This window comes from Euprymna scolopes, chromosome 2 (genome assembly GCF_053919585.1).
Source record: "Euprymna scolopes isolate OS-2025 chromosome 2, ASM5391958v1, whole genome shotgun sequence".
Lineage (NCBI taxonomy): Eukaryota > Metazoa > Mollusca > Cephalopoda > Sepiida > Sepiolidae > Euprymna > Euprymna scolopes.
In genome coordinates this window covers 193,003,083-193,018,635 of record NC_136483.1, presented here as the reverse complement: position 1 = coordinate 193,018,635, position 15,553 = coordinate 193,003,083, and the positions used below count along the sequence as shown (strand labels likewise).

At 39.0% G+C, this 15,553-nt stretch overlaps 1 protein-coding gene across 2 annotated transcripts in view; it reads left to right on the top strand.

The window, feature by feature from the left end:
- The window catches only part of LOC145300514 (integrator complex subunit 11-like), a 65,771-nt gene that overhangs the window by 39,663 nt on the left and 10,555 nt on the right, over window positions 1-15,553 (top strand). For both annotated transcript variants that reach the window (XM_080144491.1, XM_080144490.1), the window contains 2 exons: window positions 4,598-4,720; window positions 5,584-5,670. In XM_080144491.1, the coding sequence (XP_080000617.1) occupies window positions 4,598-4,720; window positions 5,584-5,670 (210 nt within the window). The remainder of the gene's footprint in view (window positions 1-4,597; window positions 4,721-5,583; window positions 5,671-15,553) is intronic.

The following is a 15,553-nucleotide window of genomic DNA, read 5'->3' as shown; positions in this document are numbered from 1 at the left end:
GACACAAAAGGCTACTATTAGGAACCATGCTAGGAAAGATTAACAAGATGTTAGTTTATGTTACATTTAAACTTCTGAATATCAATACAGTTAGAGAAGCAGGTAGTAGGAAGGTAATTCCAAAGTCTAGCTGTTCAAGGGAAGAAATTATTAGAATGGAAAGCTTTCTGGCATTTAGGAACCTCAACAGCGAAGGGGTGAGATTTTATTGCTAAGCGGGTTTGTTGGGGATATATACGCCGAGGGGGCACAAGTGCAATGAGTTCATCAGAGCACATTCCATTAAAATATTTGTAAAATAGGCACAGAGATGCAACATTGCAGTGATGGGGCAGGGATAGGAGCTTAGTTGACAAAGTGGGATATATTAGATTGAAAACTCTTTTTTGGACTCTATCCAAGAGGGAGAGACTAGTGGTAGATACAACAACCCATCCCATATGTGGCAACAATACTCCTTGCATGAGCAAATGGTGGCCTTATAGGGGTACAGGATACTCTTAAGTGTGAGTCGTCTTCTAGCTCGATAGAGGGAACCCACCTTCTTTGCAGTAGCTTTCACAATGTCCTCAATGTATTTGTTCCAGTTCATATTGCTTGCAAATGTTAAGCTGAGGAGTTTGAAGGAAGAATTCTCGGATAGGGTGTTATTTGTCTCGGATATAGGCAGTTGGAGAGGCGTCTTGTAATTGTTAAAGGAGAGTCATACTAGCATTAAATGTTACCATCCATTTGCGGTCACATTCCACTACGGTTTGGAGGTCATTTTCTAATGATTCTGCCATTGTCTTAGATTTATGTACATTTGTTCTTCCCTCATGCATGTTATAGAGTATTGTATCATCAGCAAATATACCCATCTCGGACACAATATTATCAAGGAGGTCGTTTATGAATATCAGGAATAATAGTTGTCCAAGGATTGACCCCTGAGGCTCTCCTACATTAATCTTATGCTGCTTGGATGTACGTCCATCAATGACAACCTGGATGGTCGTATTGTCTAACAAAAGATCTAATTATATTTAGTATACATCCAGTTATACCATACAATTTAATTTTCATTATCAGCTCTTAATGCCAAATTTTGTCAAAGGCCTTGGATATTTCCAAGGCCTAGTTTCGCCCGCCTTATTCAGTACATGTTCAGAGATGACTGTTAAAATATCTGCAGTAGAACAACATTGCCTAAATCCATACTGTTTATCAGAAAGAAGATTAGCTTTTGCAAGGTGATGGATTAGTGTTTGATTGATTAAAGTCTTAAAGACTTTAGCAAAGAGGGGAAAGAGACTAATTGGGCGATAATTGAGAGGGTTAGTCCTTTCACCAGAATTCATGTACACTGGTACTACAGAGGCCATCTTCCAGCTATTAGGAAAGCAAGATTCAGCAAAGCATTTATTGTAGAGTTTAGAAAGTAAGGGGCTAGCTCAGCTGAGCATTTCTTAATTAGTATAGCAGGGATGAGATCTGGTCTACATGCCTTGGAGGTGTCTAAGTTTTTTATGATATCGCGGACATGAGAAGGGGTGATTTTTACATCATCTAGTGTGGCTTCAGTCCGCATAGGGAAATTTAGAAGGGAGTTGTTTATTGGTTCTAAGGTGGAGTTGGAGGCGAATTGCTGGCAGGCAGTTTTGCCTTCTCAGTTGCCGTGCATGCGACCTTATGGTTGTTGGATAGTGGAAGAATTACTGATTGCCCTTTATTCGCTACACTATTATAGATTTTCCAGAAAACACGAGTTCCTATCTTTTGCGATTCTATGCATTCCTTGATTATTTCAGCCTGCTTTCTTTTGGCTGTTGCTATTTATCTCTTATAATAATTTCTAGCATCTTCGAATTTTTGCCTATTTGTATTTGACTTATGACATACAAACCGACAGAATGCATACTGTCTTTGTGCAATAGCAGCTACACAAACTGTAGTGAACCCTGGGGGTGAATGGGGCTTGCTACAATATTTCCATGTGGGAACATGTGCTTCAATGCTTGCTTTGCACAATTCAGTTGTCTCATCGGCACATTGTTCAGCAGGAAGAGAGAAGATATTGGTCCATGGGCATCTCTGATGTATTCTCTAATGGATTCTCATTCAGCCCTTTTGTAGTACTTTGTTGTTTTGAGCAATGGCTCCTCACTTTGGGGTTGGGATTTAAGTATGATGTCAACTGATACCACTAGATGGTCTGCATTTCCAAGTAGACTGTGAGCATTAGTCACACAATCCTTGGGTACTGTGGTGAGGAATAGGTCTAGAAGTGAAGTCTGCTGGGGTTCACGATCTGGTAGGCGGGTTGGGAATATTACTGTCTGTATGAGGGAATGGGCTATAGAGAAGCTATAAGTAAAGCATCCAGCTGCATCTGTGTAACCTGAGAAACCAAGCCAATTTTTATGGTGGACATTAAAATCACCAAACACATTTATTTGGGCGTTACTATCTAAGGAAAGTGCTGCATTTATACTATCAGACATGATCGATTAGGATACAATCCTGACTAGAGGGAGAACAGTAGAGAAAATATAAGTAACTAACACAGTGATGAAAGGCTAATCAAAAGCACATAAAAGTCATTTGATTCAAGACGTTTCTCTCTAGTTAAGAAAGATAATCCAACAAGACAAATACACATGAGGAAAAAATTCTACACGCCATTTTGAATTTTTATGTATATATATAGAGAGAGAGAGAGAGAAAGAGAAACGAAATATAAATAGCTTCATGTTACATTGAAGTTGTCTGTTACATTCACCTGATCTGAAATAAAAGACCTATATCAAATCTGTTGCCAAAATCGGCTGAAAACTAGTTCTGCTATTCTACCACTTCAGAAGATTGCTGATGCAATCCTCTACCTGTATAAGAGCCAGACATCCTAAAATCAAGAATTGTTGCCACATCTGGGCAGGAGCTGATCGGAGTACCCTACCTTGCTTTGACGGAGTTCAAAATCGGTTTCAAAACCTAGTAGGAAATGCCCTTTTCCCTTTCCTCCAACCTCTTTCCCACAGAAGAGACATTGCGAGCCTCTCTTTGCTCTATCATTATTTTCATGTTGCTTATCAGAGCTTGAAACTATGGTCCCATCTTGCCAAACCTTCACAAAAAGCACTCTTCTTTCTACAACTACTATCAACAATTTCTCCCACTCTGTATATGTGCCTAAATCAAAATACAAATTCCATGAACAAAGTTTTTTTCCTAGAACTGCTTGCCTGTGGAACTCTGTTCTGCTGGATTGCATTCTAGCTGAATACAATATTGTTGTCTTTAAGTCCAATGTAAATAATTTCTTGCTGAGTCACCCCCTTAAATAATCAAATTCTACCTAATTTTCACCACTAACTAGGCTGTTGTCCCAGTGACCATTGTACATTCATGAACTCTTATCCTCAAGTGGCGTTTGGGACTTGATAATTGGTGATTCCCTTGTAAAAAAATTTTTTTTAGTTCACTTTCAAAAGGGACAATTCCAAGTCAGAATAACAAAAATTACAGAATAATGGCAAAAAATATTTCCAACTTTATTTAAAATGAGATGTTTGGAATGTCATAATCTCTTCCCTTGGTGTGACAAGGACGAACATAACCTAAACTTTAGTAATATATTTTTTTTTTTTCAAAGGAATCGCCACTTATCAAGGCCCAGAGGCCAGTCGAGGATAAGGGTTAAAGAGTGTGCAGTAGTCAAAGGGACAATATCATAGTAATCGTTAGAAGTAAATTTGGTAAATTGGATTACTTAAGAAGAATGGTTCATCAAGAACTTGTTTACATTGGACTTGAAGGCAACCATATTGTAGTCAGCTGGAAAGCAGGCAAATGGAAAAGAGTTCCACAGGTGTGCAGTTCTAAGAAAGAAGCTCTGTTCATGGAATTCACATTTAGGTCTAGGCACAGCTAGACAAGTGTTTCTCGTGGATGTTTGGCAAGGGGGAGGAGCCATAGATGCTCAGATGAGCACTTGCCATGAAAATAATGATAAAGAAGAGACAGGCTCGCAACGTCTCTTCTGTGAGAAAGAGATTGCAGGGAAGAGAAAAGGACATCCCCCACTAGGCTATGAAATCTATTTTGAACTCTTTCAAGGCAAGATAAGGTCTTTCTAGCAGCTTCTGCCTAGATGTGGTAACAATACTCCATATTTTGACATACCTGGCTCTTATATAGGTAGAGAATTGCATCAGCAATGAGATATCTACTGGATCAATAACAGGATCCCACCATTTTTCCAGCGAGCTTGGCAATGGATTTGATGTACATGTTCCATTTCAGATCAGGAGTAAAGGTCAAGTCCCGAAACTTGTCAAAACATGGAACCTCCCCAAGACAAGAGCCATTCATTTAAATTGATGCCAGATGGGGATCAGAACGTTGATGATGTAAAGATAGAAGCTTGGTTTTAGATGCAGTAAAAGTAACCAGCCTATTTTTTCCCTTTATAGATGGTTCTTTGCAAAACTGAATTTTTCTCAAATTCTCTCCAAAGAAATTATACAGAAATATGAAGTTTTCAAATAATTTGATAAATGTAACGAATAATTTTTTAAATCTTTTTTTTTTTTTTTTTTTTTTTTTTTTTTTTTAGCCATTTGATCGTTCGTTTATTGATAATCCAGGTCCAATGGTTGTGTTTGCGACACCTGGAATGCTGCACGCTGGACTTTCGTTACAAATTTTCCGAAAATGGGCACCAAATGAAAACAACATGGTAAATTTGTCTTTTTTGTTTTGCATTTCTAAAAGTAAATTTTTAAAAAAATTTTATGTAATGTAATTTTTATAAAACTCTTTAATGAAGCCCTATGAATGTGTCCCTATGAAGATCGACCATCTTTTGGAGCCAGTTGTGTTTTGGATCTCAGAAGAATATGGACTTGAGATCCCTGATGTACTCCTTCTTTAACAAATACCTAATTTTTTCACGTTGCTTGAACAACCTTCAAAACCCTGCTAGTTTCTTTTAATACTAATGAGCTTGCAAAGGCTATTGCAAAGAAGGTGGGTTCCCTCTATCATGTTAGGAGATTACTCACGCCACCATTCACTCACGCAAGGAGTATTGTTGCCACATCTGGATTGGTGCATGTACCACTAGTCTCCCCCTCTTAGAAAGGGTTCAAAGAAGAGTCTCCAATCTCATAGGTTCCACACTGTCAACTAAGCTTCAACCTCTGTCCCATAGCCACAATGTTGCATCCTTGTACATGTTTTACAAGTATTTTAATGGGATGTGCTTTGATGAACTCAATGCACTGGTTCCCTCTCAGCATACATACCCCTGACAAATATGCTTTGCAACAAAATCGCACCCCTTCACTGTAGAGATTTCTAAATGCCAGAAAACCTCTTACTCTAAGTTTCTTCCCTTAGGCAGCTAATGCAGAAGTTTAAATGTAACGTAAACTAGCATCTTGCTCATCTCCCCTATACATCTCAAATAGTAGCCCCTTATATCCAAGTATCGATGTGCCTTGTTTGAAGTGAACGTGATTTAAAAAAAAAAGATTCTGAAAGAATGACAGTCTCCATTTTTTCTTGCTGCTCAATTATTTCTATCTCTTATCTTTACAGTTGATCATGCCCGGTTATTGCGTGGCGGGTACAATTGGTCACAAAGTCTTAGGAGGCATCAAAAGACTTGAATTTGACAAACAAGTGGTAAGTTGGTTGCTGTTTTGATTGTGTGTAGGTTATCGGTCAACATCAAGAGATGTTGCGAGCCTGTCTCTGCTTTATCGTTATTTTCATGGCAACTGCTTGTCTGAGCTTCAATCTATGGTCCTCCTCCCTCGCCAAACTTTCATGAAAAACACTTGTCTAGCTAAAAACACTATCAATAATTTCCCATACTCTTTATCTGTACCCAAACCTAAATGTAGATTCCATGAACAAAGCTTGCTTCTTAGAATTGCACGCCTGTGGAACTTTCTTCCGTTTTCCTGCTTTCCAGCTGACTACAATCTGATTGCCTTCAAGTGCAACGTAAACAAGTTCTTGATGAACCACCCCTCTAAGTAGTCCAATTTACAAAATTTCCACTACTTATGTTTACTACGCTATAATCACATTGACTAATGCATATCCTCGAGTGGCCTTCGGGCCTTGATAAATGGTGATTCCTGTGTAAAAAAAAAGAAAAAAATCACAAGCTTTTCTTATCAAGCCATTTACATCACCATCACTGATACAGTGACAGTTCTTAACTGGAAAACCACTACACAAAAATATTTCAATTAAATTTCAGACAACTTTTGTCTTTCTACAAAGCCCCACACACTCCATACTTCACACACACACACACACACTCCATACTTCACACACACACACTTCATACTTCACACACACATACATACACACTTTTGTGAGACTAAAACGCAAGTCACGCCATTAAAATATCAATAAATTGTGTTTCAGAATTTTTTTGATGAGGATTTATAATTTAGATAATTACAGACTGGTCGATATAACCTCTGATCTCCTTCAGGTGTATCTTGTCAAACACCAGAATCTGCACAAGATTTCGAACGCAACCCTTTATTTAATCCAAAGGAGGGGGTAGCATGCTCTCATTCTATTAGTCATGATCAGGTAGAAATCTTAAGTAATTCACAATTGTATTCTTTGTATCGGCCACACTGAAAAATTAACCTTCGGTTATAAATGATATTTCTGGAGGTTTTACCCCCATGGATTAAAATAAAGGGTTTCGTTCAAAGTTCATGCAGATTCGCAAGTTCGGTAAAAAGATTTCTGAGTTCGACAAGATACACCTGAAGAAGGTTAGAGGTTACATTGACAGAAACGTTGTGCGAATAACATTCACGATGAAAACAATCGTCAAAAGATCCAAATAATACGTACTATACTTATCTTGTGATAAATTAATGATGTTTCAACCAATTGAACTTTCAACTTTCTTTAGATATATCTTTTTGAACTTTGGATACTACTAGTCTGATATGAATAGAATTTCAAATTGAACCCTTTATTTAATCCATAGGAGTAGATTGTTCTCATTCTGTCAGCCATGACTAAATCATTATCATCATCAGTTTAATGTCCATTTTACATGTTGGAATGTGTTGCACGGTTTTTAGAAATTGATTTTTAATCCAACCTAGCCAGGTCTTTATTGTTTTTATTTTTTTTTTTTTTATTGCATTTTCACCCTAAACAAGGCACATTGCCACTTTGGTGTAGGGGGCTACTATCAGGGGCAGCAACTACTGGGGCACTATGTTGGTTCACATTACACTTGAACTTCTGCACGTCAGTACAGTTGGGGAAGCAGGGACCTGGAATGGAATTCCAGAGTCTAGCGGTTTTGGGGAAGAAACTACTGGAGTAGAAAGAGCTTTTACATCTATGGATCTCTACTGCGTGGGGGTGGGATTTAGCTGCCTGTCAGATTTATTCAGGGTGTCTATGTCGTGGGGGCACAAGTGACTGCAGTTCGTCAGAGCATTCACCATTAAAATACTTGTAGAACAGGCAGAGGGATGCAACGTTTTGTCGATGGGACAGAGGCTGAAGCTTAGATGCCAGTTCAGGGCCTATCAGATTGGTGACTCTCTTTTGAACCTTGTCTAGGAGAGAGAGACTAGCAGCAGATGCACCAGCCCAAATGTGACAGCAATACTCCATATATGAGCGAATGGTGACCTTATAGAGGTACAGGATACTTTCAGGTGTCAGTAGTTTTCTAGCATGGTAGAGATAGCCTACCTTCTTCGCAGCGGCCCTGGCAATGTTTTCAATGTAATTGTTCCAACTCATGTTTCCTGTGAACGTTAGGCCAAGCAGTTTGAAAGATGTACTCTCAGATAAAGAGTCACTGGCCATTGCTATTGGTGGCAGAGAAGGTTTCTTGTTATTATTGAAGGAAACCATTATTAGTCTTGGCAGCATTGAATGTGACCATCCATTTTTGTCCCCATTCTACTACAGATTGGAGGTCATCCTCTAGTGTTTTTGCCATTTCTTTAGTTATGTGTTCATTTGTTTTCCTGTCGTGCCTGTTATAGAGTGTAGCATATATACCCATTTCAGAGGCAGTTTTGTCGGGGAGGTCATTAATAAATATTAGGAACAATAGAGGTCCAAGGATAGACCCCTGAGGCACTCCCGCATTTATATCATATGGTTTAGATGTACGACCGTCGAGGACAACCTGGATTTTTCTCTTATCTAAGAAGGATTTAATTATGTTAAGTATTCTACCAGTGATACTGTATAATCTAATTTTCCTGAGGAGACCCTCATGCCATACCCTGTCAAAAGCCTTAGATATATCTAGAGCTACCGCTCTTCCCTCCCCCGCTTTGTCCAGTGAATGGTATATACGTTCAGAGATTACAGTGAGGATGTCTGCTGTGAAACGGGCTTGTCTAAATCCATATTGTTTGTCAGTCAGAAGTTTAGCATCTGTAAGGTGACGGACTAGAGCATGGTTAATTATGGTCTCAAATATTTTGGCGAAAAGTGGGACGAGGCTAATGGGGCGATAATTTAATGGGTCAGTTCTTTCGCCAGAATTCTTAAATACTGGTACCACAGAAGCAGTTTTCCAACAACCCGGAAAGCATGATTCATTAAGGCATTTGTTGTAGAGTTTGGAGAGAACTGGAGCTACATCGGCTGAGCACTTTTTAATAGCACAGCTGGGATGAGATCAGGTCCACATGCTTATGAAGTGTCAAGGTTTTTTATGATAGAATGCACCTGAGCAAGAGTGATTTTTAGATTGTCTAGCGTGGCATCTGTCCGCAAAGGAAAGTCAGGCAGGGGTGGTTGGAAGGGTCCAGTGTGGAGTTTGAGGCAAACCGGCTGGCAAGCATATTAGCCTTATCGGTTACTGAACAAACAACCTCGTGATTGTTGGTTAGTGGGGGAATTGTTGATTGCCCATTATTTACTACACTGTTGTAGATTTTCCAGAAGTCACGAGTTTCTAATTTTTGTGCTTCGATGCGTTTTTTAGTGGTTTCAGTAAATTCTCTCTTAGCTGTCGCTATTTCTTTCTTAATGTTACTTCTAGCTTCTATGTACTTATGTCTGTTTGAACTGGACTTATGTTGGTTAAATCTGCGGTATGCATGCTGCCTTTGAGCAATGGCAGTTGCACAAGTAGAAGTAAACCATTGGGGAGAGTGGGGCTTGCTATAAAATTTCCGCATGGGAACATGTGCTTCAGTTGCTGTTTTGAACCATTCAATGGTCTCATTTGCGCACTGTTCAGCAGGAAGAGAAAAAATATTTCGCCATGGGGCATCTCTGATAAGATCTCTGATGGTTTCCCAGTCAGCCTTTTTATAATATCTCATTGTTTTGAGCATTGGCTCTTCAGTTTTGGGTCTAGAGTTTAGGGCAATTTCGACCATTATCACTGCATGATCAGCGTTCCCGAGTGGGCTGTCAGCATTTGTTATACAATCCTCGGGAACTGATGTCAGAAACAGATCTAGAAGTGATGCGTGTTGTTCTTCCTGGTCAGGGAAATGGGTTGGAAACGTAACCATCTGTGATAGGGAGTGAGATATAGCAAAGCTATGTGTTGTGCTGCCCGCTGCATCTGTGTGAGTAGAGAATCCAAGCCAGTTTTTGTGGTGAACATTAAAGTCACCAAATACAAGTACTTGTGCGCTAGTGTCGAGGGAGAGTGCTGTGTCTATGCTGTCAGAGACTTTGTTTATTATGATGCAGTCATGAGTCGAGGGAGAGCGGTAGAGGAAATAAAAGTAGCTAATGTTATGTTGTATGTTTAGTCTAAAGCACATAAAGGCTTGATCGTCCATTTCTAGGTTTGTTTCTCTAGTCAAGGGGAGGGTGTTACGAATATAGACTCCAAGTTCGTGTATATGTCTGTCAGAGTCCTTACGGCAGAGTGGGAGATAGCCAGGCATGTTAAAGTAGTTAGAGGGGATGGAGGAGTGTAGGTTAGTCTCGCTTAGTGCTAAGATATCCGGGGTATTTGTTAGGAGAAATTTATCCTTCTTTCTCTCGAGTACATCTTTATTAATTCCTCTCATTTTTTTCTATGGCTTTTCTTTGTTGGCTGACCTTGCTACCTCAACTCTTCTACATCTACTAACCCAAGAACTCTCATTCATTTTTTCAATGTGGTCATACAATCAAAGCCTCCAGTTCTGCATGCACATCCCTATATTTCCCAGATTTAATCATCTTATGAGATCATCAATTTTAATCCTCTCTTTAAGACCTCTGTTACATATCCATTGTATCATTTCTTTCCATGCAACGCATGTCTTCAACTCTCACTTTCATACATCATTGCACTATGTACACACGCCTGATAGACCTTTCCTTTAGTCAACAGTGGTAATGCTCTGCTGGTTAGTAATGGCAGAATTTCCCTGGACTCACTCTATGCACTCATAATTTTTGCAATCACGCTAGCACCTGTCCCATTCTATGTTCCAATCATGTCATCAAGGTAACAAACTTTCGAAACAATCTTAATAACTTTGCTCTTCACATTTCACATATATTTTCTCCACATCTGACTTCTCATCCATCTCCATTGTCTTACACTTCTTACACACAAACTGGTTATCATCTCTCAGCCTACCAGTAATTCTGTTGCATTTCTTGAGTATCTAATGTTTATGTATACCACAGAAAATTGACTTGCAACTTTTTCACAAATTAAGTATGAGAAGTTTCCTCTTTCCAGGGAATTTCCAACATTACAACCACAAATTAACACTTTTGTGTTGGTGACATTTAATTTCAGGCCTTTTCTTTGCATAGTACTCCTCCAAGTTTTGAACATAACACGTAAACCTTCCTTTATTTCAATCATCACCATACAGCAAACTGCCTGGACAATGCTTTTAAGACACAAATGAAAAGCAACAGACTCGGTACAGATGATGAACTACTTTAACATTAAAGCTTTCACTTGAATGATTTGGACTACTGGTCTTATCTTGAGTGTTATTTGCACAACATATCGGTTGATGTAACCTCTGACTTTCTTCAGGTGTATTTTATTGATCTCTGGAATTTTTCTGTTGAACTTGTGAATTTTTTGTCGAACTTAGAAATCTACATGGAATTTTGAATGGAACCCTTTATTTAATCCATGAGGGTAGCATGCTCTTGTTCCATCAGCTATGAGTGGGTAGTAGTTTTAAATAATTCACAATTGTCCTGCAGAACCCCATCTTCCAATGTAGACCCCTACTACCAGGTCTCCTTCTGCAACATCAGGGGTCTACGTTCCAACCTTCCAGAGGTTGAAACCCAATTACAGGAGACAAAACCGGACATATTCTTTCTAAGCGAAACTGGAATAGGGCTGGCCCCCAAGATCGCCATGGGCATGGAATATGTGCCTACATTAAAGATGGCTTCCTGTGTGGCAGGGATATCTCTAGAGAAGATCCTAATTTACTCTATATGTGCTTCCGGGTTGCACTTGCTTACACCACTGCATTTATATTTGCCCTCTATCGGCCCCAAAACAACGGAGTTACTTTCTTTAAGAGTATATCTGAGAAAATAGACCAGATCCTGTCTGCACATTCCTTGGCTAACATCTACATCTGTGGTGACTTCAACGTCCATAACGTGGAATGGCTGATCCATTCAAATAAGACAGACGATGAGGGGAGCTTTTGTCATGATTTTGCCATTGCTTATGACCTCACTCAAATTGTTCGCGAACCCACCTGTGTGCTCGATACTACTGGTTAATATGCAAGCCTTCTTGACCTTTTTCTCTCAACTTCCCCTGAGCTATGTTCATGTTCCGTTCATTCTCCTCTAGGATCCTCCGACCACTCCGTCGTATCAGTTAAGATAAAAATGAAATGTAATAAGTCCCCAGACGTACCCCTCCACCGTACTGTATACCGATACTCCATGGCTGACTGGGATAGCTTCCGTACATTCATATCTGATTTACCTCTGCATTCCATGTTTAAAAAGGATGTGTCCTCTATAGTATCAGATCTGACCGAATGGTTAATTGTAGGCATAGACCGATTCATACCATCTAAAAAATTCTAACAAAAACCTTACAGCCAGCCATGGTTCTCCCCAGAATGTGCTGCTGCTATCGCGTACAGAAATCACTTTTTCCATAGCTACCAACGTAATAGATGCACTGAGACTAAATCTGCTTTCAGGACTGCCAGCAACCACTGTAAAAGAGTAATAAAAAATGCAAGAGAGCTATATGCCCAGTCTGTTAAATCCAAAGTAGCTGATCAGCGGCTTGGTTCCCACCAGTTTTGGCAAATAACAAATAGGATCCTGAACAGAAGTGTGCGTTCTATCCCAACCATTATCAATGGACCAGAGGTCATCTCGTCAGCATCAGACAAGGCCAAACTATTTGCCAAGAACTTTGCGGCAAATTCTACCCTGTGCGACGAAGGCCATCAACTCCCCGTATTCCCTCCTATAACAGACAACACGCTCTGCAACATAAAAATATCTGTGCGTGAGGTCGCCAAGCTAATCAAGAACCTTGACTCCAGTAAAGCAACTGTTCCTGACGGTATTCCAATTATAGTGTTAAAAAAATTACAACCAGAACTTGCCCCCATACTTACCAAACTGTTTAAGCGTTGCCTTAAGGAGAAGTGCTTCCCAACACCCTGGAAAACCTCATCAGTATGCCCTGTATTTAAGAATTCAGGTGATAAGTTATCTCCCTCTCAGTACAAACCAATAAGTCTTCCGTGTGTCATGAGTAAGTTGCTAGAATCCACAATAAATAGAGAAGTAGTCAACCACCTCAGCAGAAATAACCTTCTTAGCGACATGCAATATGGTTTCCGTTCTGCAAGATCTACCGCAGATGTGTTAACGGTTATATCTCACAGGATTAGTGAATCTCTTGACAAAGGCTTCCTTTCTAGGGCAATTGCTCTTGACATGTCAAAGGCCTTCGACAAGGTATGGCATAAGAGCCTACTTCACAAGATTTCCAGCTACTGTATAACTGGAAATGTTTTCTCAATCATTAAATCATTTCTCTCCGATAGGCTTATAAGAGTAGTGGTCGATGGACAAAAATCAAAGGCCTGCAGTATTAATGCTGGAGTTCCTCAAGGGTCAATCCTGGGCCAACTCTCTTCCTGATCTACATCAATGATCTCCTTAAACACATACTTAAATCATTCGTTAACATCTATACTGATGACACGACCATCTACGGCAACACATCAAAGGCTGTAAATGACAAAGTTCTCTCTGATTCTCTCTCCTCTGATCTCGAGCGCGTGGTTCAGTGGGGGAAGACGTGGCTGGTTACCTTTAATGCATCTAAAACCAAATTCCTATCTTTACATCATCAACGCTCTGATTTCCATCTGGCATCAATTGAAATGGATGGCTCTTGTCTAGGAGAAACCCCATGTTTTGACAAGCTTCTGGGTTTGTCCTTTACTCCTGATCTGAAATGGAACACGTACATCAAGTCTGTTGCCAAAGTCGCTGGAAAGATGGTGGGATCCTTCTACCGCTCCAGAAGATATCTCACTACTGATGCAATTCTCTATCTATATAAAAGCCAAGTACGTCCAAGGATGGAATACTGCTGCCATATCTGGGCAGGAGCTGCAAAAAACAGCTTATCTTGCCTTGACAGAGTACAAAATAGACTTCATGGCTTAGTGGGGATGCATTTTTCTCTACCCTGCAACCTCTCTCCCACAGAAGAGACGTTGCGAGCCTATCCTTGTTTTATCGTTATTTCCATGGCAGGTGCCCGTCTGAACTCCAATCTCTGGTCCTCCCTCGCCAATCTTTCACGAAAAACACCCATCTAGCCGAATCCACTGTGAAAAATTTCCCCCACTCTTTATCTGTGCCTAAATCAAAACGTAGATTCCATGAACAAAGCTTCTTTCTTAGAACTGCATGCCTGTGGAACTCTGTTCCGTCTGCCTGCTTCCCACCGGACTACAACTTGGATGTGTTCAAGTCCAACATTAACCGCCCTCTTAAGTAAACACTTCATTAAATCTCCACACTAACGTACTGTACTTGAAATAACCCTTATCCCTGAGTGGCCTCCGGGCCTTGCTAAGTGGTGACCATTGTGTAAAAAAACAAAAAAAAAAAACTTTAATTTTCCATAGAGTGTTACGTAACTGAATTTATCTAGTACTTCATCTGTTACATCATGGTTTCTTGCGGACAATTTTGGATTTTGAGAATCTTAAACCTATTCCATGCAGGTTTCCAAGTTCGACAGAAAGATTCCAGAGTTTGATAAGATATGCCGAAAGAAAGTCGGATGTTACATTGGCTGAAACGTTGTGTGAATGACGCTCAAGATGAGAACAGTAGTCCGAATAATCTAAATAATACAAATTATAAATCTTCATCTCAAAAATTTTGAAAGTTTATATTTTATTCTTAGTTATTATGGCCTGTAGTTAAGGTTGAATCCATAGAAGAAGTTTTACCATCAGGTGATATTTCCTAATTTGGAGAAGATGAACCTAAAGAAGTCGTTTGTAATGCTACATGATGAAATCTTTTCGACCTGCACCAGATAACCTGTTTTCCTTTTGTTATCAAAGAACAGTTTATCTCATTGACACATTGTAAGTAGTTGACTCAATCAATAGTGATGTCTCTCTCTTTTCTTTTCTCTTCCATTGTTGTTACTCATCATCATCATATTTAGTTTAATATCTATTTTACATGCTGGCTTGCATTGAAATAGAATTCCAAAATAACCTGTTTGCAATTCAATTTTTTTAAAGCTAGATACTTTCGACAGCCTTGTAACTCTTGCTTCCCTTATTTTGTCCTTTAGTCCTCACATTTCATGAATGATTTTTTTGATAAAGGGAGAAGACTTGCTGTTTTCTAGGTTGGAATTTATCTATCTAACATTTATTGTTGGCAAGTTTTTAATCTTGAAGTTGCATTTTTTAGCTCCTTACATCAAATGGTTTTGTGCCTTGTCTGAACTGATTTCTGTCAAAAAACTTATTTTATTATTTTAGATGATATTTTTATAGGCCGGATTTCCTTCCTAACGTTAACATAACAAGATGATGAACACCAGTGTTTTTATTGAGACTATCCCCCTCCCTCTAGATGATTTTTTTTACCAAAACCAAACAACTCTCCACTTGCCTTAAAATATAGCAGTACAACTTTCTCACTCTTTTCCTTGGTTCTGTAAATAAAATAAAATGACAGCACTCACTCAATCCTATCTTGTTCTTTGATCTTTTATTTTTTTGTCACTATAAAATTATATATTATCTTAGCTTCCCATTTAGAGCCATAGACTTTAAAAAGGCATCCTGACTCAATCAGTTCTTTGGTTAAAACTTTGTAAATATAACAATCAAGATATTAATCTAATAAATTGTGTTTAAAGAAAATGAATCAAATAGATTTGAAGCACCCAGAATGAACACAACCAAAAGGACATATATTTTCTTAACACTGATTTTCTTACTTTTTACTTATGATTTTATCACTCTAGCATTTTTATAGAGAAAAAATTAAATATTTAAAAAAAAATTTTTAATACAATCTGATA